The 24,569-nt window shown below is 40.7% G+C and overlaps 2 protein-coding genes and 1 pseudogene across 2 annotated transcripts; 1 reads left to right on the top strand and 2 right to left on the bottom strand.

Annotated features, from left to right (window-relative positions):
* Window positions 1-3,342: 3,342 nt before the first annotated feature.
* LOC127536869 (lysophosphatidic acid receptor 6-like) lies at window positions 3,343-4,179 on the bottom strand (annotated as a pseudogene).
* Window positions 4,180-6,958: 2,779 nt separating this feature from the next.
* On the bottom strand, window positions 6,959-9,728 carry LOC127536672 (lysophosphatidic acid receptor 6-like). The gene has a single exon (XM_051957666.1). The coding sequence runs from the start codon at window positions 9,021-9,023 to the stop codon at window positions 8,199-8,201; it is 825 nt and encodes a 274-aa protein (XP_051813626.1). The 5' UTR covers window positions 9,024-9,728; the 3' UTR covers window positions 6,959-8,198.
* Window positions 9,729-18,100: 8,372 nt separating this feature from the next.
* Window positions 18,101-19,736, top strand: LOC110972824 (lysophosphatidic acid receptor 6-like). Its single transcript, XM_022223205.2, has one exon. The coding sequence runs from the start codon at window positions 18,164-18,166 to the stop codon at window positions 19,019-19,021; it is 858 nt and encodes a 285-aa protein (XP_022078897.2). The 5' UTR covers window positions 18,101-18,163; the 3' UTR covers window positions 19,022-19,736.
* Window positions 19,737-24,569: the final 4,833 nt, after the last annotated feature.

Below are 24,569 nucleotides of genomic sequence, written 5' to 3' on the forward strand. Positions count from 1 at the left end.
ATGCACTGAGCCCTTTTCTATCTACCTTTATATTGAATATATATACTGTTATTGCATTACACTCACTCTGTTTGTCCCTGTGTCCTTTCTCCGAGTGTCCCTGGTCCCAGAGCTGGATGCTTCAGATCAGTAGTTGCTGTCAAACCAGCTGGTCTATTCTCCATCATGTCCACTGTGGGATGCTGCTGCTGACCTTCCTCCAGCCCTCTGCTTCAAGCTGCCCATTTCCACCAGTCTACTCTGCATCCCCCTCACTATACTTGATATCCTCTTCTACCAGCTTTACTGCCAGCTAAATATGTAGTATATTTAATGCCAGAGCCATACATCATAACAGTAAACTTATAAATTAGTTTCAATGTTAGCTTGTATTTTGTATGTATCATCTAGATTATCATGCATTTATCCAATTGTGTATTAAATGTTCCTTGTTCCCCTCCGTCCTCTTCTGCCATCCCTCCCTCTCTACCTCTTCTGTCCCTCTCAACCTGCCAGCCACCAGCAGATGGGTCCCCCCACATAAAGAGCTGGGTTCTAATCAAAGGTTTCTTCCCTGTTAGAAGGGAGTTTTTCTTGCCTTAGGGCTGCTCTGGGGCTTCAGGCATATGGGTTCTGTAAAGCGTCTTGAGACAATTTGACCTGTAACTGCTGCTATATAAATAAAATTGAATTGAATTGAAAGACTCAACCTTGTGTCCTCCACATGGGAAAACCATTCCTGGACAGCAGGACATTGTGGACTGCGGCACTCCAACAACTGCTCAGGAACAGCTAGAGGAACTTAACCAAGATCCAAGGCATGTTTGTGGGATGCGCTGACCAGCTCCCAGGGGTCCATGTTGTCCATGTGTCCTGACCCATCAGGCAGATGGTTCTACTGTGGTTCATCTGCGTACAATAATCCAATTAGCATCACCCACTTCATCCTGTAGGGGGCTGGATTCAACAGGGGTAGTTGGCTGACTCTGAGCCAGAGGCATCCAGGAGAGGTGGACAGTTCACTACAGAGATAACCAAGAGACAGGCAACCAGACATGCTCAGTCTCACCGGGCTAGTTTAGAATCACCTACCATGAATGTCCTGGGAGCCCGGGCACACAGGGAAAATATAAAATCACAGAGAGGCACCAGCAGGCCAGGTTTGAACTCAGAACCTCATTGCTGCTCCACAGTGCTACCCACTGGACAGTCTTAGCAGTTTCACCTGTAATCATTACATTATGTGTATTCTTGGAGCAGCAATCCAATTTTTATTTATTTTTTTACTGTGAGCAACACAAACCCTCAATCTGCTCACCTCTACTGTTTTCTCCCAGAACAGGAAAAACCTAAAAACTAAAGCTCATTCTTGATCTAGGGACAGAATAATCCCACTTAAAGGTTCACTTGATTGTTGTTGCAGTAAGTGGACTTCTGGGTTTAGATTATTTGTGTCTCACAAAAAATATTTCTGTGTGACTGATTAGTCTGTTGGGGTGAACTGACTCTAAAATTTCTGCCTGACAGTTTTGGGTATTTTGAGATCACAGTAACATTTCTTCAGATACATTTCACCTCTTGTTTGTATGTTCCAACAACACAGGATGTGATGATTGTGTGTTGCTGCGCTGTGACATGGTTTGTCTCTTGGTTTAGTATTGCATCAAGTATTTGTACTGGTCTATAAATGTCGTGATTCTTATCTCGGTTTTGCATCACATGCGTCTACTCTGCCAGACCAAGAAAGATTGTTATCTCTCAGTTCCCCCTCATATGACTATGTGGTTAAACAACAGGTAACAAGCGTGCATCAGCAATGGTATTTGAGCATGTAGTTGTGCAATAGTATGTTAAAATAAAAACACGAATATAAGAAAATCTCCCAATTTGCAACGCCTAATTGCATTTGCAATGATTATTTGTGGATCATTTCAAATCTGTAAATGAGATAATCTAGATCCTTACAGTGTGCTGTGGTCTTAAACCCACGTTCTTCCATCTGGAGGGGTTTAGGATTTGAGCTGGCTCCATAGTTGAGGCGCTCATAAAGAAGGTGAAGGCCAAAATCACATGAAAGGATTTATAATACACACACACACAACAGAGGGTAAAATTCTGTAAAGCAATTAAAGTATACCATTGGAAGAAAATACTGTAATAAGAGTCTTGTCATTTTTTCTCAACTTAAGCTTCTTTTTCCAGCCTTTCTTTCTCAAATGCAACCGAATGCATTTTGAACAGTGTTCATACATTAGGTTTTTAACATGCAAAAACACACATTTTTCAGGCTTCAGAGACATTTTGGAAAATGAGCATTTTTTTCTCTTGCCGAAAGTTAAATAAGGACATTGATGTCACCATCTAATCTGTCCATTAAATACGAAGCCACAAGGACGAGACATCTTTTTAATAAAGCCTGACAAAAACGAAATCTGTAACTATTGTGTTACATGTTGTTTGTTTGCATCACATTGTTTTCAACCTTTATTTAAACTTGGAATACATCGAAGTGTGGGGACCTCATCTACAATGCAGCCAAGTAAGAAAACTAAAGATGTACACACACAAGTAAGAAACTTGGGTAACAATGACAACAAAACATTAAAGTAAATTTAGTAAAATAATAAAGACAATAATTAAAGCATTTAAGATTTGAAAGCAAATTTATCAACAGATGTAAAAGAGCATTACATTCAAAAACTGATTTCCCTTACAGATGAGAGATTCAAACTTCAGCAATGAGGCCTTACGCCTTACAGAGAGAGACGATCACCAACATTATCATACAGTGAAGAGGAATATAATTAGTACTAGTATAAAATGCAACATCATAAACCATGTCAAAGGTCTTTTTACCTTCTAAATGATGAGAAGATCAGTCATGCCTGTACAATAAATAAGAACCCAAAAGCAGCTGAAGAAAACTGTTTGTTTGTTTTTTTAAAAACAAAAAAAAACACAAAGCAAAACATACATTTGCCTTTTTACCGATAATTTTTTGTCTCTTGGTAAAAAGACAAATGTAAAACCATCCCATGCTCCATATTTTGCAGGAAAACCGCAACATCTCAATGGAGATCTGACACCACCTCATGTAAATATGAAGAGTTCATTTGCAAAAACAGGTAACTCCGTTTTATAAATTTTCAGAAAACTCATTTTTTATTGTTTACTTTAGATAATAATAATACCACTAATAATTTATTTATTCTATATTTTGTCCTGTATTTTTCTACTGAGTCAAATCTTCAGTTTGATATTATCTCAAGTAAACAATAAAATATAAGGTTTTCTGACAATTTATCAAAACGGAGTTATCTGTTTTTGCAAATGAACTCTTCATATGTTCTTTTTCTACTGTTCTCATGATGGTTCCACATCTTTTTTCTTCCAGAAAGCATCAAAAGAAAAATAATACAACAGTGGATCCAGGCAACAGTTCGCAGCAGAAAGACATGTCATTGGCAAATTGTCACGAACTGCAGCCATACCAATTGACACAGGTAAGAAACATATGGTGAATATGGCCAAGTTCAGCACAAAAATCAGCATTACATTCATCTTGTTCTTGATCTTTGCAGAGTCACTGAGATGACTGCGTAGAGTCCACAACACCATAGCAGTGCACACAATGTTGACTGCCAGCAGGATGGACATTACCACAGGATCAAGATAAGCGGCTGGTGATATTTCAGGATCTGTATCATTTGTATCATGTGGTACAAAACAGGTGTGGTTGTTTTGTTGTCGTCCTGGAAGCGTCACCGTCACTGAGATACTTGTCACCTACAAAATGAGCCAAGTGAATCCAGCACCTTTCCAGGCGTTGGTTGAGGTTCGAAGATGCCGTGACCTCAGAGGATAAACTACAGCCAGCAGCCGGTCCACGCTGATGAAGGTGATGAAGATAGAGCTGGAGCGGATGTTGGTGTAAAAGAGTGCCGCCGTAACGAGGCACGCTGCACTGCTTAAAGGCCAGTTACCTGTTGCATAGACATAGACCCTCATGGGCAAGGAGATGACGAGCAGCAGGTCTGAGGTTGCCAGGTTTACCATGAAGACGGCGTTGGGTGACTTGAGGCTGTGGCGACGAAGCAGAATCCACAGAGACACAGCGTTGAGAGGCAGACCAAGGGCCATGATGCAGCCAAAGAGCACAGCGTAGACTGGCTGTGGCTCCTCCTCAGTGGTGTTGTTCATGTCGGCTCTTGAAGAAAAGCAATCTTCCCGAGTTCTTGAGTCAAAATTGCACCTTCACACACCACTCTGTAGTTCTTCTTTCTGCTCTCTATCTGTGTGAAGTGATCAGATGTTCGATTAGGAGGGTAGGCTGTACAAACAAAACAGGAAACTCTTGTGTCTCAGCTCAAGAGTTGTGGTCACTGACGTAAATGAATCAACAGTTTGTATGCTTTTGGGATAAGTAACACAGATAGTCAATAATTGACTATCTGACTCATTTAGGTTTACTGTAACATATCCAGTATTCATTGCTCTCTAAGTGAGTGAACATTATGCAAATTTATTGCAACATTTTATGAAAATATCTTCTGATATTAATCAGTCTTACACAGATCATAGCAGCAAAAGGTTTTTGATCATTTGCATGTGAATTATCATTATTAACTGCCTAAAGTTACTTTTACTGTAACCAGACTATCATCCAATGGTGTTGTTTGTGCTGCTTGTTCCATTATTGCTCATAATTTTCATTGGCTGATGATATCTGGTGCTGCTTTGGCACATATGCATGTTTTCAAGATATTCCACAGCTCAGAAAACCTAAAAATGATTTGTGCACATCATCATATTGGCACAATAGAGGTTACACTGGCATGCATTTAAAGCCTACATTCTTTCAAAGGTACAGTTATATTTGTTGCACAGCTGGATGTCCAATAGTTCAGCTCAGCTCAGGCAACCTAAAAATTCTACACAGTGCAAATCATCATATTGGCACAAGAGAGGTTACACTGATATGCACTTTAATAGGGCTGAAATGATTCCTCGAGTTATTCCAGTAATCCGATTACTAAAATTCCTCGAGGCAAATTCCTCTGAATCGAGGCTTCGTTTTTTCAACTACATGACAGACCCTATGGTCACGAAATGGAGGACCGCAGTCAGAGCCCTGACCCAGACTTCATTCGATACAAACCGGGTCCTTAAATTTGACGGGACACTTCTATTTAAACCAGCGCAGCTTTTCTATGGTTTACGGCAGGCGTGGCCAACCAGTCCGTGGTCTAAACGGTCGTCTGAACTAGCTGTCGGTGAACTAAAACAAGAACAGATTCAGCTACTGCACAGCATGTTTCTAGCCTCAAATGCTTTCAGAAATACTTTTCCCTGAAGTGTTTTTGAAATAAAAGACAAAGTTTGCGGTCGAGCCGCTATGTTTATCTGACACATCTGCCAGGCCGTCAAGCTGAAAGTTCGGTCAGTGGCCTGCTAGTGACCACCCAGCATGCATGCGATTTTCAGATGCGGCATGTTTACATGCAGGAAAAACGCATCTAGTGGACACCTGCTTTCTGTAAGTATCTAGGCACCGTGTCAGAATTCTGGCGTGCGGCACAGGCGTTTGGATAAACAAAAAAAGATAGGACGACATTGCCAATCCAGCTCATCTACCAATGGAATGAGGAGAATGCAGCTTTTGCTCTCAACTACACTAATGTCACTAGCCAATGAGAAGCAGAATGGGTGCCAGTCTTAAAAAGATGTTGAGATCCAGCTGCATTTGCATGCAGAGAGCCCAGTATTCCACAGTTTGCAGCATTCTCAAACCAGAGATCTTCTTGCTACAAGGCGAAAGTGCTAACCACTACTCCACGGTGTGCAGGTGCGGCAACACCCCCAAGGAATATCTGCTCATTTCACCTGGAATGACCCTAACATATTTCAGCTTGATTCTATTCAGTTTCATTTATACTGCATCAGTTTACAGCATAAGCCATCTCCAAGCAGTTTACCTAGTAAGAAGAGGATCTGACAACATTTGAAGACTGAGACAAACTCAACAAATTCAAAGATCTCTCATGCCCATGGCTGCAGACTCCAGATAGTGGCAGTACTCTCCCCCTACCGTCCTGAGTTAATCATCAGGTGCAGCTGGAGCAGGAGGCTGCAGGTGTCTGTTGTCAGCAATCAGCTGTCGTGGAGGGAGCAGGTGGGAGTGGTTCAGTCATCTACTCTCTGGGTCATACAAGCAGACCTCACTCACCACTTGATGCTGCTCTGTGAGCAAGCAACAGTTTGCTCTCTGTTCAGTTTAGTGCTCTGTGGTTTTGCAGTTTGCTAATTCTCGTTCTGTGCGCCCTTCCAGCCTGCTTGTGCATCCTCTGATCCACCAACCTAAAGCCTCAGCCGTCTGTTGCCACTCTGTAACATGGATCCTTCCTCATCTCTGGACCCTTCACTCCTCACCGGGTTCTGGCCACCACTTACTTCCTCACGCCGTCTCCTGCTTCACCCACACCACCGTCACCCATCAAAGACTCTCCCATTCCTCTGCTTGGTTACCCCATCAGCAAGTTCCCAATTCGATTTTTTAAATGCAAAAACACTCTTCAGGATGTAGAGACATTTTGGAAAATGTGTCAGTTGTGTCTCTTGCCAAAGTTCAATGAGGACATTGATGTCACCAGCTAATCTGTCCATAAAATACGAACTCACCAGGACTAGACATCTTTTTATCAAAGCCTGACTAAAACAAAGCCTGTAACTACTGTGTTGTATGTTGTTTGTTTGCATCACACAAAGGCTTAAGTGTAAAAATGCAAAATTTTGTGGCTGACTACTTGCAGGTCAGTACCAGTGACTTTCTGAAGCCTCGTCTTACATCCAAAACCCTTCCTGCCTGTTTTTGTCCTTTCAATTGCATGAAAATCTGAAGGGATGTTAAACATGCAACTTCAGTTCTGATGACTGATGGAGGAAAAAGAACACTGGATGCAATTGGCTGGCTAACAAATGGTTAAACATTATTTACAATCTTTATTTAAACTTGGAATACATCGAAGTGTGGAGGCCGCATCTACAATGCAGCAAAGTAAGAAAACTAAAGATGTACACACGATTAAGAAACTTGGATAACAATGACATTAAAAATATTAAAGCAAATTTAGTAAAACAATAAAAACAATAATGAAAGCATTTAAGATTTGAATACAAATGAATCAACAGAAGTAAAATAAGATTACATTTAAAAACTGATTTGCTTTAAAGATATGAGTGAGTCAAACTTCAGCAATGAGGCGTTACTCTTTACAGAGACGACTAACATTAGCATGCAGCTCACGGTGAAGGGGAATATAATTAGCACTAGTATTAAATGTATCATGACAAGCCATGCCAAAGGTCTTTTCCCTTTCTGGTCGCCAACATCTTTAAAATACAAAGAAGTTACATCTTCAAGATTTTGCAGGGTTATGGTATAGACTGATGGGACACCATTAAAGGGCCACATTAGCTGATTTGTGCTCAGCTAACAAAGTGTCTCCCAGTATATTTAATGCACAGTGCATTCCATCTTACTATCAAGAAAGCAAATTAATTCCTGTGAAGCTGAACCGTCTGCATTGTATTTACATTTATCGTTAAAGTCAACAGTTCTCGTATGTACTTCACATTCAGCAAATTAATTTTTCAACATTTTCCAAGACAAAATTCGAGTTGCATCACTTAACTGATATAACTGTGGTTGTACAAACTCGCACCTCTCACATGTTCAATGGCCATTTGTCCCTTGTCAGAAAGTGTGGCTTCATGCCATCATTGGGTCTTGGTTTCTGTGCTTCAAGCTCTTCCTCTACATTTATATTTACAATAAACACACGAGTAGCATCAGTTTTCCAAAGACTGCTGCATTTAAGTATATTTCCAAAAAAATGTTCTTTTGGAGATTGGTTTAGTAAACCTGTTTGGTCTCTTTGTGGATGTGAAGCTGTGATTTTGCAGCCCATAGGAACAAATAAAACATGACATCACAAAGTCAACAAGCCTGTTCTCCATCCGTCTCGTTTTGAGCTAAATACGCATTTTACTGAAGAGACAATGATTTTTGGTTTCTTGGTAAAAAGACAAATGTTAAAGCATCACATAGTCTAGCTTGTAGCCAAATGTACATCCCATGCTCCATATTTTGCAGGAAAACCACAACATCCCACTGGAGAGCTGACACCACCTCATGTAAATATGTTCTTTTTCTACTGTTCTCATGATGGTTCCACATCTTTTTTCTTCCAGAAAGCGTCAAAAGAAAAATAATACAACAGTGGATCCAGACAACAGTTCAGTGTAGCAAGACATGTCAACGGCAATCGGTATAACCCTGTAACCCTAGTAAATGTCACGGGTAAGAAACATACAGTAAATATGAGCAAGTTCAGCACAAAAATCAGCATTACATTCAGCTTGTTCTTGACCTTTGCAGAGTCACTGAGATGACTGCGTAGAGTCCACAACACCATAGCAGTGCACACAACGTTGACTGCCAGCATGGTGGAGACCAACACAGGTTGAAAATAAGCACCTACTGATGTTTCAGGACCACTATGAAGTGGTACAAAACAAGTGTGGTTATGTGGTTGTCCTGACAGCGTCACCATCACCGAGCTACTTATCACCAACAAAATGAGCCAAGTGAATCCAGCACCTTTCCAGGCGTTGGTTGTGGTTCGAAGATGCCGTGACCTCAGAGGATAAACTACAGCCAGCAGCCGGTCCACGCTGATGAAGGTGATGAAGATAGAGCTGGAGCGGATGTTGGCGTAAAAGAGTCTCTGTATGCTGTTGCACACTGTGCTGCTAAAAGGCCAGTTACCTGTTGCATAGAAATAGACCCTCATGGGCAAGGAGATGATGAGCAGCAGATCTGAGATTGCCAGGTTGACCATGAAGACGGTGTTGGGTGACTTGAGACTGTGATGGCGAAGCAAAATCCACAGAGAAACAGCGTTGAGAGGCAGTCCAAGGGCCATGATGCAGCCAAAGAGCGCAGCGTAGACTGGCTGTGGCTCCTCCTCAGTGGCGTTGTTCATGATGGCTTTTTGAGAAAAACAATGTTCCTGAGTTCTTGAGTGAAAATTGCACCTTCGCACACCACTCTGTAGTTCTTCTTTCTGCTCTCTGTGTGAAGTGATCAGATGTTCAATTGGGAGGGTAGGCTAGGCTGTACAAACGAAACAGGAAACTCTTGAGTCTCAGCTCAAGAGTTGTGGTCACTGACGTAAATGAATCAACATTTTGCATGCTTTTGGGATAAGTAACACAGGTAGTCAATTATTGACGATCTGACTCATTTAGAAAAAAAAGCAATGTTCTTGAGTGACAGTTGTACCTTTGCACAGCACTAGGTAGTTCTTTCTGTGCTCTGTGTGAAGTGATAAGCAGATCAACTGGGAGGGTAGGTGTTCAAAATGGAACAGGAAACTCTTGTCTCAGCTCAAGAGTTGTGGTCACTGATGTAAATGAATCCACCGTTTAGGTTTTTCGTGTTTTATGCAGTATCTTGTTAAACACATTTTTGGGATAAATCACACAGGTAGTAACAATAACTGAGTCTATAACTATCTAACTGACTCATTTAGTTTTACTGTAACATATCCATTATTTATTGCTCTCTACGTGAGTGAACATTATGCAAATTTATGCAACATTTTATGAAAATATCTTCTGATATTAATCAATCTTATACAGATCATAGCAGCAAAAGGTTTTTGGTCGTTCATATGTAAATTATCATTAACTGCTTAAAGTTGCTTTTACTGTAAACAGACTATCATCCAGTGGTGTTGTTTGTGCTACTTGTTCCATTATTGCTCATAATTTTCATTGGCTGATGATATCTGGTGCTGCTTTGGCACATATGCATGTTTTCAAGATATTCCACAGCTCAGACAACCTAAAAATTCTACATAGTGCACATCATGCAGGATCAGACTCTGATCCTGGACGTCTGACGTTACGGTGAGCGTATTGCGTCATTTCCTGTTCCTGTTTCAGCACTGTGTTGTGGTGTTAGCATGGCTTCTGCTTCTTCCTCTCCCTCTCTCTCTTTCTCCTGCTCAGTGTGCCACATGTTTAGTTATTCCTCTGCCTCCTTTAGTGATAACAATATATGTAATAAGTGCAGCCTTTTTGTAGTTCTGGAGGCGAGGCTCTCCGAATTGGAATCGCGGCTCCGCACCATGGAAAATAACCCGCTAGCAGCTAGCCAGGCCCCCTTAGCCGGTGCGGACCGCAATAGCTTAGCTTGTGTAGCATCTGTTAGCCGTCCCTTAGCAGCGCCCGAACAGCCGGGTGGATGGGTGACAGTTCGTAGGAAAAACAGTCCTAAACTCAAGCCTGCTGTCCCGGCTCACCACAAACCGCTTCATGTTTCTAATCGTTTTTCCCCGCTCAGCGACACACCCGCTGAGAAACCAACTCTGATCATTGGCAGCTCCATAGTCAGAAACGTGAAGCTAGCGACACCAGCGACCATAGTTAAATGCCTCCCAGGGGCCAGAGCGGGCGACATAGAAGCAAATTTGAAACTGCTGGCTAAAGATAATCGTAAATAAAGTAAGATTGTTATTCACGTCGGCGGTAACGACACCCGGTTACGCCAATCGGAGGTCACCAAAATTAGCGTGGCATCGGTGTGTACTTTCGCCAAAACCATGTCGGACTCCGTAGTTTTCTCTGGACCCTTGCCTGATCTGACCAGCGATGACATGTTTAGCCGCATGTCGTCGTTTCGCCGCTGGTTGTCTATGTGGTGTCCATCAAACGACGTGGGCTTTATTGATAATTGGAGCTCTTTTTGGGGAAAACCTGGTCTGATTAGGAGAGACGGCATCCATCCCACTTTGGCTGGTGCAGCTCTCATTTCTAGGAATATGGCTGATTTTATTAGTACTCCTAAAGCATGACAACCCAGAGTTAAGACCAGGATGCAGAGCTGTAGTCTTACACACCTCTCTGCAGTTTCCTCACAGCTGTCACCCTCCAGTAATTCAGTTAATTCAGTTAATTTTATTGAGACTGTGTCTGTCCCCCGACCACCAAAATTCAATAAATTAATCAAATCAAAAATATACAAAAGAAATAGTAACCACAAAAATTTAATAAAAATTAATACCTCTATTTCAACAGAGCAAAGAGACAGGAAAATTAAATGTGGTCTGTTAAATATTAGATCTCTCTTGTCTAAATCTCTGCTAGTAAATGAGTTGATAACTGATCACCAGATTGATTTGTTCTGTTTGACTGAAACCTGGTTGCAGCAGGAAGAATTTGTTAGCCTAAATGAATCAACTCCCCCTAGTCATATTAACTGTCATATTCCTCGAATCACAGGCCGAGGAGGAGGAGTAGCAGCAATCTACCATTCTAGTTTAAAATTGAACCAGAAGCCTAAACCTGATTACAGCTCATTTGAAAATCTCACTCTTAGTCTCTCTCATCCAAATTTGAAAGCTCAGAAACCAGTTTTATTTGTTGTTATATATCGTCCTCCTGCTCCTTATTCTGAGTTTTTATCTCAATTCTCAGACTTTTTATCTGAATTAGTGCTCAGTTCAGACAAAGTTATTATTGTGGGTGACTTTAACATTCATGTTGACATAGACAGCGACAGCCTTACAACAGCTTTTAATTCATTATTAGACTCAATTGGGTTTTCTCAACATGTAAATAAACCAACTCATAGTTTTAATCACACTCTTGACCTTGTCCTGACTTATGACTTAGAAATTGAAGAGTTAACAGTATTTCCCCAGAACCCTCTTCTTTCTGACCATTTTATGATAACGTTTCAATTTAAAGTAAAGGATTGTTTAGCAGCTGAGAACAAATATCATTACAGTAGGTGTTTGTCTGACAATTCAGTATCTAAATTTAAGGAAATAATACCCTCACTGTTTACTTCAGCAACATTTACTGATAAATCAGAAGGCAAATATTATTATTTTACCCCCACAGAAGTGGATTATTATGTTAATAATGCTTCAGCCTCACTGCGTACAACTCTTGATAGTGTTGCACCTGTAAAAAAGAAAGTTATATCTCAGAGAAGACTTGCTCCTTGGTATAATTCCCAGCTGCGGACTTTAAAGCAGGCATCCCGAAAGCTGGAAAGAAAGTGGTATTCCACTAATTCAGAGGAAGTGTATGTGGCTTGGAAAAATAGTCTAGTAATCTATAAAAAAGCTCTTCATAATGCCAGGACAACTTATTATTCATCTTTAATAGATGAGAACAAGAACAACCCTAGGTTTCTCTTTAGCACTGTAGCCAGGCTGACAAAGAGTCAGAGCTCTGTTGAACCTTGTATTCCTTTAGTTTTAACCAGTAACGACTTCATGAGCTTCTTTACGCATAAAATAGTTCTGATTAGAGATAAAATTAATCTGGCCCTTCCTACAAATGTCACAGATGCTTTTGAATTGGCTGTTAGACCTGATGAATCTTTAGAATTCTTCACTCCTATATGTCTCTCTGAACTAATTTCAACAGTTTCTACATCCAAACCATCAACATGTCTTTTAGATCCTATCCCAACTAGACTCTTCAAGGAGATTTTACCTTTAATTAATTCTTCAATGTTAGATCTGATTAATCTCTCTCTAGTAACAGACTATGTACCACAGGCTTTTAAGGTTGCTGTCATCAAACCTTTGCTTAAAAAGCCCACTTTAGATCCAGATGTGTTAGCTAACTATAGACCGATATCCAACCTACCATTTCTCTCTAAAATTCTGGAAAGAACAGTTGCAAATCAATTATGTGAACACCTACAAAGGAATAATTTGTTTGAAATGTTTCAGTCAGGCTTCAGAGTGCATCATAGCACAGAAACAGCTCTAGTGAAAGTTACTAATGACCTTCTCATAGCATCAGATAATGGACTAGTCTCTATACTTGTTTTGTTAGATCTTAGTGCAGCGTTTGACACAATCGACCACAAAATTTTATTACAGCGTCTAGAATATTCAATTGGCATTAAAGGGACAGCACTGGATTCGTTTAAATCCTACTTATCAGATAGGTTCCAGTTTGTGCATGTCAACAATAACTCTTCTGAGCAGACTAAAGTTAATCACGGAGTTCCTCAGGGTTCTGTCTTAGGACCGATACTTTTCACATTATACATGCTTCCTTTAGGCAATATTATTAGGAAGCATTGTATTAACTCCATTGTTATGCAGATGACACACAATTGTATTTATCTATGAAGCCAGATGAAACTGATCAGTTAGCTAGACTGCAAGATTGTCTTAAGGACATTAAAACCTGGATGACTTTTAACTTCCTACTGCTAAATTCAGACAAAACTGAAGTCATTGTATTTGGCCCCAAACATCTTAGAAACTCGCTTTCAAAGCAAATAGTTACTCTGGATGGCATCACATTGGCCTCCAGTACTACTGTGAGGAATCTTGGAGTTATTTTTGACCAGGACATGTCCTTTAACTCACACATAAAGCAAGTCTGTAGGACTTCCTTTTTTCACCTGCGTAATATTGTAAAAATCAGGAACATTCTGTCTCAGAGTGATGCAGAAAAATTAGTTCATGCTTTTGTTACTTCCAGGCTTGACTATTGCAATTCCTTATTATCGGGTTGTCCAAATAGCTCTCTCAAACATCTACAGTTGATTCAAAACGCTGCTGCGAGAGTACTGACAGGAGTTAGCAAAAGAGATCATATTTCCCCCATACTTGCTTCTCTTCACTGGCTTCCTGTTAAATCCAGAATAGAATTTAAAATCCTTCTTCTGACATATAAAGCTCTTAATAACCAATCTCCATCATATCTTAAAGATCTGATAGTACCTTATTATCCTAGTAGAACTCTTCGCTCTCAAACTGCAGGCTTACTTGTTGTTCCTAGAATTTCTAAAAGTAGAATGGGAGGCAGAGCCTTCAGTTATCAGGCGCCTCTCCTGTGGAACCTGCTCCCAGTTTGGGTTTGGGAGGCAGACACCCTCTCTATTTTTAAGACCAGGCTTAAAGCGTTCCTTTTTGACAAATCTTATAGTTGGGGCTGACTGGGTGACCCACAGAGGTTCGGCTTGTGTCTTCATTGTACAGCTGACCCCCTCTTGGACGTCCCTTCGTTCTGCCCCTAGTCATGCTGCTATAGGCCTAGGCTGCTGGGGGACTTTTCTTGACGCACTGAGCCCTTCTCTATCTACCTTTACATTTAATATGTATACCGTTATTGCAGTACATTCACTCTGTTTCTCCCTGTGCTATTTCTCCGAGTGTCCCTGGTCCCAGAGCTGGATGCTTCAGATGTGCGGTCGATGTTCCACCAGCTGGTCCAGTCTCCACCATGTCCACTGTGGGATGCTGCTGCTGACCTTCCTCCAGCCCTCTGCTTCCAATTCCCTTTTTCCACCAGTCAACTCTGCATCGCCTTCACTATACTGTTATGCTAACTTACATACTGTTTGAATTTTACTGCTAGCTATATAAGGAGTATGTTTAATGTCAGAGCCGTACATCATAAGAGTAAACTATGAGTCAGTTTTCAATGTTAGCTTATACTTTGTCTGTGTCACATATCCTGTCATGCATGTATCCAAATGTGTGTTGTGTTTTCCTTGCTTTCTCACCCCTCCCTCTTCTCCCATCCCTCCCCCTTGCCCTCTTCTGTCCTTCTCAACCCGCCCGGCCAGCAGGCAGATGGGTCCCCCCTATTTAGAGCCGGGTTCTGCTCGAGGTTTCTTCCCTGTTAAAAGGGTGTTTTTCCTTGCCACTGTCGCCTTTGGGCTTGCTCTGGGGGTCAGGCATATGGGTTCTGTAAAGCGTCTTGAGACGATTTGACTGTAATTGACGCTATATAAATAAAATTGAATTGAATTGAATCATAATATTGGCACTAGAGAGGTTACACTGATATGCACTTAAAGCCTACATTCATTCAAAGGCACAGTTATATTTGTAGCACAGCTGGATGAAACACAATAAAAGATGGCCTATATAGAAATATCTGTGGTCTTACAAGGGAGATGTTCCAGTCATTTCTTCGAGAAAGTTAAGTGTCAACTCTAAATGTGACCTTTAAATTGATGTGGAAACAAACTGATCCAGCACCACCACTGGTGGGTTGATAGGATGAGAAAGTGAGAATGCAGTAACCCATAACCACCTCCTCCTCCTCTCTGGCTGTGGTTTTCACCGCTTCTCAAGTGGAAACTTTATAATGACCTTCTGTGTAATACTGATAATCAAGACGCATATTCTAATTACATCCAGCAATGTTTTTTTACCTGCTGCATTGAATTTTTGTCTATGTCCTTGAGTACATGCAGCAAAACCTGTGAGCCTGTTCAGTGGAGCAGTTGTGGGGCAGATCTCGGTCAGATCAGAGGAGCCAAACATTCATTCTTTACATGTTAGGCATTTACATGATGATCTATTCTCTGTGAAAAGACTGAAAGTAATGCAAACATGAAGGTTTTTGTTTACAGCACAAGATGAGACAATATGAAACTACAAGACTAATAGAAGGACTACAACCGGAAGGGACAAACTGTCACCCTGGAAATACACTAAGATAGAAAAGGGAAACTAACCCCTCTAGCGGGCAGGCAGAAAAACTACATTCATACTGAAGGTTAACTAGGAGGCAGAATGACTAACCCACAGAGGGTCAAACCCAAGCAGGAGAGCACAAAGAACACATTAAATACTACAAGGAATAACTAGAGGAGAAAGTCTGCACCAAGCAGTACACCATGATCTAAGAGGCTAAGCTAAACAGGGCAGCTATACAAACCTGGGAATTCCCAGACAGGGAATCAACACAAATGAACGACAGTACTAAACAGAGTTGTCAACATAAATCAGAGAGCCGCATTACACGGCATAACGCTATGCTAACCTACAGAGTGCACAAAAACAAATGCTGGCTACCAAATACTATCGGTACAATATAAAACACTACCTGCCTGGCTCAAGAACTGGGAACTTGCTGATGGGGTAACCAAGCAGAGTAATGGGAGAGTCTTCGATGGGTGACAATGGCATGAAGAAGTAAGTGGTGGCCAGAACCCGGTGAGGAGTGAAGGGTCCAGAGACGGGGAAGGATCCATGTTACAGAGTGGCAACAGACGGCTAAGGCTTTAGGTTGGTGGATCAGAGGATGCACAAGCAGGCTGGAAGGGCGCACAGAACGAGAATTAGCAAACTGCAAAACCACAGACAGCAAACTGTTGCTTGCTCACAGAGCAGCATCAAGTGGTGAGTGAGGTCTGCTTGTATGACCCAGAGAGTAGATGACTGAACCACTCCCACCTGCTCCCTCCACTACAGCTGATTGCTGACAACAGACACCTGCAGCCTCCTGCTCCAGCTGCACCTGATGATTAACTCAGGACGGTAGGGGGAGAGTACTGCCACTCTCTGGAGCCTGCAGCCATGGGCATGAGAGATCTTTGGATTTGTTGAGTTTGTCTCAGTCTTCAAATGTTGTCAGATCCTCTTCTTACTAGGTAAACTGCTTGGAGATGGCTTATGCTGTACACTGATGCAGTATAAATGAAACTGAATAGAATCAAGCTGAAATACGTTAGGGTCATTCCAGGTGAAATGAGCAGATATTCCTTGGGGGTGTTGCTGCACCTGCACAGTGGGAGTAGTGGTTAGCACTTTCGCCTTGTAGCAAGATGATCCCTGGTTTGAGTCCCGGCCTGAGCCTGGGATCTTTCTGCATGGAGTTTGCATGTTCTCCCTGTGCATCCGTGGGTTTTCTCCAGGCACTACGGCTTTCTCCCACAGTCCAAAAATATGCTGAGGTTAATTGATTACTCTAAATTGCCCGTAGGTGTAAATGTGAGTGATTGTTTGTCTGTATATGTAGCCCTGTGACAGACTGGCGACCTGTCTCTGGTACCTGTCCCACACTGAGATTTTTGCCACCAAAAATAGCCAATTTAAAATCTCGTCCAACTTTGGGAGCTCATATTTTCTAAACTGAGGTACCTAGAAAGCTCCAGTTTGCTAAGTTATCACACAAGTTTGTGTAGAATGGAATCCAGGGGTGTTAGAACACTTCTGTGCAGTATTTCTAGTACTTTTAAGGTCCCAAACCCCACTTGTGAGTAGGTATCTCTTCATTTTTAGCATTTTTAGCAAGCCCCCATGGCCTGCAGAGTGTAGGGAAACACCTGGGGATGTTTGTGGGGCACTAGCTACATGCAGAGGCCTTGTTTACCAACTCACAGCTCTCTGTTATGTCTAGAGGCTGAGAAATAACCACTTAAAGATGCTAAAAACGCTGGCGAGGCTTTTTATAGCCCAAATTCTGAAAATTTCAGACCCCACAACTCAGAAACTATTTGAGCTACAGGCCTACAATTTTGCGACTATCTAATGGCATGCAAATTTAGGACTAATTTGAAAATGGTGCGGCAACCACCATCTGGTGAAACCACACGGAATGACCCGTTAGCAAACTATTGCACATCCAGCTGTGTAAAACATAACTCTACCTTTGAATGAATGTAGGCTTTAAATGTATGCCAGTGTAACCTGTATTGTGCCAATATGATGATGTGCACAAATAATTTTTAGGTTTTCTGAGCTGTGGAATATCTTGAAAACATGCATATGTGCCAAAGCAGCTCCAGACACCATCAGCCATTGAAAATTATGAGCAATAATGGAACAAGCAGCACAAACACCACTATTGGATGATAGTTTATTTACAGTAAAAGCAGCTTTAAGCAGTTGATAATTTACATGCAAATTGACCAAAAACCTTTTGCTGCTATGATCTGTGTAAGGTTGATTAATATCAGAACACATTTGCATAAAATATTGTAATAAATTTGAATAATGTTCACTTACAGTGCAATGAATACTGGATATGTCACAGTAAAACTAAATGAATTATCAGTGTCAGTTATTGACTGTGTTACTGCCTGTCTGATTTATCTCAAAAATGTGTTTATTAAAATATTGCATTTCAAAGCTGCATAAAACATGAAAAACAAACTGTTGAGTCATTTACGTCGCTGATGACAACTCTTGGGTTGAGACACAAGAGTTTCCTGTTCCATTTTTAACACCCACTGTCCCAGTTGAACTGCTGATCACTTCACACAGAGAGCAGGAAGAAGAACTACTGAGTGGTGTGCGAAGGTACAGCTTTCACTCAAGAACATTGCTTTTCTCTAAAAGCCGACATGAACACCACCACTGAGGAGGTGGGGGAGCTACAGGTGGTAAAGTCACTGCAGGTGTACGCTGTGCTCTTTGGCTGCATCATGGCCCTTGGTCTGCCTCTCAACGCTGTTTCTCTGTGGATTCTGCTTCGTCGCCACAGCCTCAAGTCACCCAACACCGTCTTCATGGTAAACCTGGCAATCTCAGACCTGCTGCTCATCATCTCCTTACCCATGAGGGTCTATGTCTACGCAACAGGTAACTGGCCTTTTAGCAGCACAGCGTGCCTCGTTACGGCGGCACTCTTTTACACCAACATCCGCTCCAGCTCTATCTTCATCACCTTCATCAGCGTGGACCGGCTGCTGGCTGTAGTTTATCCTCTGAGGTCACGGCATCTTCGAACCTCAACCAACGCCTGGAAAGGTGTTGGACCCATTTGGCTGATTATGTTGGTGGCAAGTATCTCAGTGACAGTGAAGCTTTCAGGACGACCCCCACATAACCACACCTGTTTTGTACCACATGATACAAATGATACTGCTCCTAAAATATCACCAGCTGCTTATCTTGATCTGGTGTTAACGTCCTCCCTGCTGGCAGTCAACGTTGTGTGCACTGCTATGGTGTTGTGGACTCTACGCAGTCATCTCAGTGAGTCTGCAAAGGTCAAGAACAAGTTGAATGTAATGCTGATTTTTGTGCTTAACTTGCTCATATTTACTGTATGTTTCTTACCCATGCCAATTATTCAGGTTACAGGGTTGCAAAGTTTGCCAATCACATGTCTTTCTGCTGTGAACTGCTGCCTGGATCCACTGTTGTATTATTTTTCTTTTGATGCCTTCTGGAAGAAACAAGATGTGGAACCATCATGAGAACAGTAGAAAAAGAACATATTTACATGAGGTGGTGTCAGATCTCCAGTGGGATGTTGCGGTTTTCTTGTTTTCCTGCAAAATATGGAGCATAGATGTACATTTGGCGACAAGCTAGACTATGTGATGCTTTTACATTTGTCTTTTAAGTGTGGCCCCTTCAAGGTGTCCCAAAGTCTAACATAAACCTGCAAGATCTCGAATATGTGACTTTTTTTTTCATTTTAAAGATGTTAGAAAACAATTTTTTTCCTACTTTTTTTAAAAACAGTTTTCTTCAGCTGCTTATGGGTTCTTATTTATTGTACAGATACGACTCATCTTCTCATCATTTACCAGAATGTAAAAAGACCTTTGACATGGTTTATCATGTTGCATTTAATACTGGTGCTAATTATGTTCTCCATCACCGTGAGCTGTATGAGGATGTTGTTGGTCGTCTCTCTCTGTAAAGAGTAACGCCTAATTGCTGACGTTTGACTCACTCTTATCTTTAATGAAAATCAGTTTTTAAATGTAATGTTCTTTTACATCTATTGATTCATTTGTTTTCAGATCTTAAATGCTTTCTTTATTTTACTTTAATATTTTTATCCAAGTTTCTTACTCTTGTGTGTACATCTTTAGTTTTCTTACTTGGCTGCATTGTAGATGAGGCCTCCACACTTCAATGTATTCCAAGTTTAAATAAAGATTGTAAACAACGTTTAACCATTTGTTAGCCAACCAATTGCAAACAGTGTTCTTTTTCCTCCATCAGTCATCAGAACTGAACTGAGGCCGCATGTTTAACATCCCTTCAGATTTTCATGCAATTGAAAGGACAAAAATAGGCAAGAAGGGTTTTGGATGCAAGAAAAGGCTTCAGAAAGTCACTGGTACTGACCTGCAAGTAGTCAGCCACAAACTTCTGCATTTTTACACTTAGGCATTTGTGTGATACAAACAAACAGGCTAGTTACAGGCTTTGGTTTAGTCAGAATTTGCTAAAAAAAAAAAAAAAAAAAATCTAGTCCTGCTGATTTTGTATTTGATGGACAGATTAGATGGTGAAATTGTTGTCCTCATTTAACTTTTGGCAACAAACAAAAATGACACATTTTCCAAAATGTCTCTGCATCCTGAAGTGAGATTTTGCATGTTAAAAATCTAGTGTAGTAACACTGTTCAAAATGCATTTAGTTTATTCTCACACATTAGAAAAAGAAAGGCTGGAAAAAGAAGCTTAAACTGAGAAGAGGTTACAGAATTATTACACACACCTTAATCTAACACAGAAGAAAAGTTATATTTTTACTTTGTCTGCATTTCTGTCAGTCTTCACGTAGAATAGATTATACATAGATAATGTAAATGTAGAACATGTACAGCATGAATGTTCCCTGATCTGATCTTGATCCTCACCACAACTGCTCCACTGAACAGACTCACAGGTTTTGCTGCATGCATTCAAGGAAAACATTTATCCTCTTGCATTATTTTTAAAAACAAACATTCAGTGCAACAGGTTAAAAAAAAATTGTCAGCTGTACTTACAGCATGCATCTCAATTATTATCAGTATTAAACTGAACGTCATTCTGAAGTTTCCACTGGAGAAGTGGTGGAAACCACAGCTAGAGAGGAGGAGACTATGCGTTACCACATTCTCACATTTCTCGTCCTATCAACAAGCTAGTGGTAGTACTGGATCAGTTTGTTTCCACATCAGTTCAAAAGTCACATTAAGACGTGACTTTTAGCTTTCTCAAAGAAATGAGTGGAAAATTTCCCTCGTAAGAACACAGATATTTCTATATCAGCCATCTTTTAATGTATTTCATCAGATCAGGCTAAATAGCCAAGTAAACAAATTAAGTGGTTCTATTAAACAGCAGGAACAAGAATAAAGGATTAACTACTATTGCCATACTCAGGAGATCTTGTTATGGTTGTTGAGGAGGCTCAGAATAAGAGAGGTGACACCACGAGTAAAAGTTTAAAGTAAAAATGTAACTTGTGTTCTGTGCCCATCTTTATGTTACACTAAGACATAAAATGTTTGCCACATTGCCAGCTTAGTGTGGTGTTTAAGACTTGAAACAAGTGAAAGAAAAATTGAAAGTTTTGTATACAAACTGATCCAAATGTAAAAATTTAAGACTCAAGAAACATTCGGGTTTTCACATGGAATTAATTACTTTTCTCTGAGTCCTGTGAGTTCCTTGTGTCATTTATAGACTATTACACTGCCTGTCCAAAAAAAGTCTCCACCTGGATTTAACTAGGCAAACAGGTAAGATCCTTAATTGGATAATTTCTGCAGTGATGAATACGTTTCAGCTGCAACAACTTATTTAACCCTAGCTGAAGCAGTGAGGAGCTTCTCATTTCTCAAACAACCATGTTGGAAGACATAACCTGTGGTCATAGAAAGGATGTTAATCTGTCTGAGAAAGGTCAAATTATTGGTCTGCTTCAAGCAAAGAAAACAACTAAGGATATTTCTGAAACTAAAATTGGGATAAGAGCCATTCAATGCATTATTGAAACCTGGAGGATAGTTGTGAACCATCATTTTCTAGGAACAAATGTGGTCTGATGAGTTCAGATTTACCCTGTTCCAAATTGGTGGGTGCATCAGGGTAAGAAGAGAGGTTGATGATGTGATGCACTCATTATGCCTAGTGCCTACCAGCCTGTGGGGGTTAGGGTTATGATCTGGGGTTGCTGCAATTGTTCAAGTCCAGGTTCAGGAATGTTTTGTTTCCAAAGAATGAGGTCAGCTGACTACTTAAGTACACAAAAAATACCAGGTCTTTCCATCAATGGAGTTTATCTTCCCTGATGGTATGGTCATGTTCCTCGATGATGATGTCAGGATTCATGGGGCTCACATTGAGAATGAGTGGATCAGGGAGCATGAGACGTCATTTTCACACATGGATTTTCACACATGTTGCGTGCTGGTCTGGTTGCGGTGCATTTCCAGCTGCGATCCGATGTGCTTACCCGTAGCGGGGGTCAGCTCATTTGCATAAAGTAGACTGGACTTCTACTTTATGCAAATTCGCTGTAGCGTGTGGAGCTTCCACACATCTGGAAACTGTCCTCAAACTTCTAAGCTAGCCATCAGTGACATAAAACGAGGACAGATTCAGCTGCTGCACAGCTTATTTCTTGCCTCAAATGATTTCAGAAATACTTTTCGCTGAAATGTTTTTGAAATAAAAGAGAGTTTGTGGCCGAGCCGCTGTGTCTATCCGATTCGGCTACCAGACCTTCAAGCTGAAAGCTCGGTCACGTGACCACGTAGCGGCCCGCTGTTGCTCGAGCGCAGTCATGTGACAATGTTGTGGTCCGCAAGTGACCGCTCACTGTCCATGCCATGTTCAGATGCGGTGCATTGCTGTGCGGGAAAATCACATCTAGTGGACACGCACTTTAAAAGTTTAATGTTATTTTGGAATCTAAATGTGCTCAAAATTAATAAACCTGTTACTAGCACTTTTAAATTCATAAAGTGGAGTAAAAAGTACAATATTTGCACCCACAGTGTAGAGTAGAAGAAGAGTACCATGAAATTTGTCAGTCACCTTAAATTATACTTAAATATGTGCACAAAATTGTTGGTACCCCTCAGTTAATGAAAGAAAAACCCACAATGGTCACAGGAACAATTTGAATCTGACAAAAGTAATAAGAAATAAAAATTCTATGAAAATTAACCAGTGAAAATCAGACATTCCTTTTGAACCGTGGTTCAAGAGAATTATTCAAAACAATAAACTCATGAAACAGGCCTGGACAAAAATGATGGTACTCCTAGAAAAGACTGAAATTGATGACAAATGGAAGAGATGGATAATATGAGTGGCAACAAAAGAGCCCAGAACAACCTCTAAAGACATTAAAGGTGAACTCCAAGGCCAAGGTACATCAGTGTCAGATCCACCATCCATCGTTGTCTGAGCCAAAGTGGACTTCATGGGAGACGACCAAGGAGGACACCATTGTTGAAAACAAAATATAAAAAAGCCAGACTGGAATTTGTCAAACTGCATGTTGACAAACCACAAAGCTTCTGGGAGAATGTCCTATGGACAGATGAGACAAAACTGGAACTTTTTGGCAAGGCACATCAGCTCTATGTTCACAGACGCAAAAATGAAGCATATCAAGAAAAGAACAGTGTCCCTACTGTGAAACATGGAGGAGCCTCTGTTATGTTCTGGAGCTGCTTTGCTCCATCTGGCACAGGGTGTCTTGAATCTGTGCAGGGTACAGTGAAATCTCATGACTATCAAGGTGTTCTAGAGAGAAATGTGCTGCCCAGTATCAGAAAGCTTGGTCTTAGTCACAGGTCATGGGTCTTGCAACAGGATAATAACGAAAAACACACAACTAAAAACACCCAAGAATGGCTAAGAGGAAGACATTGAACTATTCTGAAATGTCCGTCGATGAGCCCTGATCTAAATCCAACTGAACATCTGTGGAAGGAGCTGACAGATGCTGTCTGGAGAAGGCACCCTTCAAACCTGAGACAAATGGAAGAGTCTGCGCATCAGGAATGGACCAAAATACCTGCTGAGAGGTGCAGGACTCTCATTGACAGTTACAGAAATAGTTTGATTAAAGTGATTGCCTCAAAAGGTTGTGCAACAAAATATTAAGTTAAGGGTACCATAATTTTTGTCCAGGCCTGCTTCATGAGTTTATATTTTAAAATAATTCTGTGAGACCACAGTTCAAAAGCAAGATCTAATTTTCAATGGGAGTCATTCCATGTCAATTCAACAAATGCTTGTTGCACCACTTTCTCAGATCCTCCCAAAAAATTTTTTGGGCTTTATTTGGGTAATTTTATGAACAAATGCAAAGTATTATGGTTATAAACATACAGTATAAGCAGTAATGATCTAATCTAATACCCATAGTCAGTCCAAACTTAATCCTCGCCTATGATTTTAGGGTTTTAAACTACTAAAAAAAGCAATTTATACTCCTTTTACATGGTCAGAATTTTTTCCCCTTCCAAAACTTTTACCCTTCTGGTGAGAAAAGTATAGAAATGAATGAAAATAAAAAAATACTGGACTGTGGAATTTCCCAAAATATCCTTATTATTTCATGGGCGACTTTATTTTGGGTTTTTCATGCCTCTATTTTAGGACTTATTCTTGTGAAAAGACATTGAAAGAATGAATTTTCTTCTTTACTAATGAAAGTTGCATAAGGTAAAAGTTTTAAAACATTAAAATAAAGCTTATTTATTGATTTATAGGCTGTTGAACTCAGGTGTAGACCCAAAATAGCCTAACTTTAGGCATTAAAAAGTGCATGTGGGATACATGGTACGCGGTTCAAATTTTTTTTGGAGGAACTAGTATGTGTGAAGTATGTGTGAACTTACTTTCATATTTGTTTCTTGTGCCAAAGATGAGCAACTGCTGAATCAATTTACTATATATTTTGATCCTCGTTTTTGTTTTTAGGAACCATTTACATGACCAACTAAAGATGAAAGATGAATCTGAAGCATCAGCATCGTAGTATAAGTTACAAAG

The sequence above is a fragment of the Acanthochromis polyacanthus genome, chromosome 13 (genome assembly GCF_021347895.1).
Source record: "Acanthochromis polyacanthus isolate Apoly-LR-REF ecotype Palm Island chromosome 13, KAUST_Apoly_ChrSc, whole genome shotgun sequence".
NCBI lineage: Eukaryota > Metazoa > Chordata > Actinopteri > Pomacentridae > Acanthochromis > Acanthochromis polyacanthus.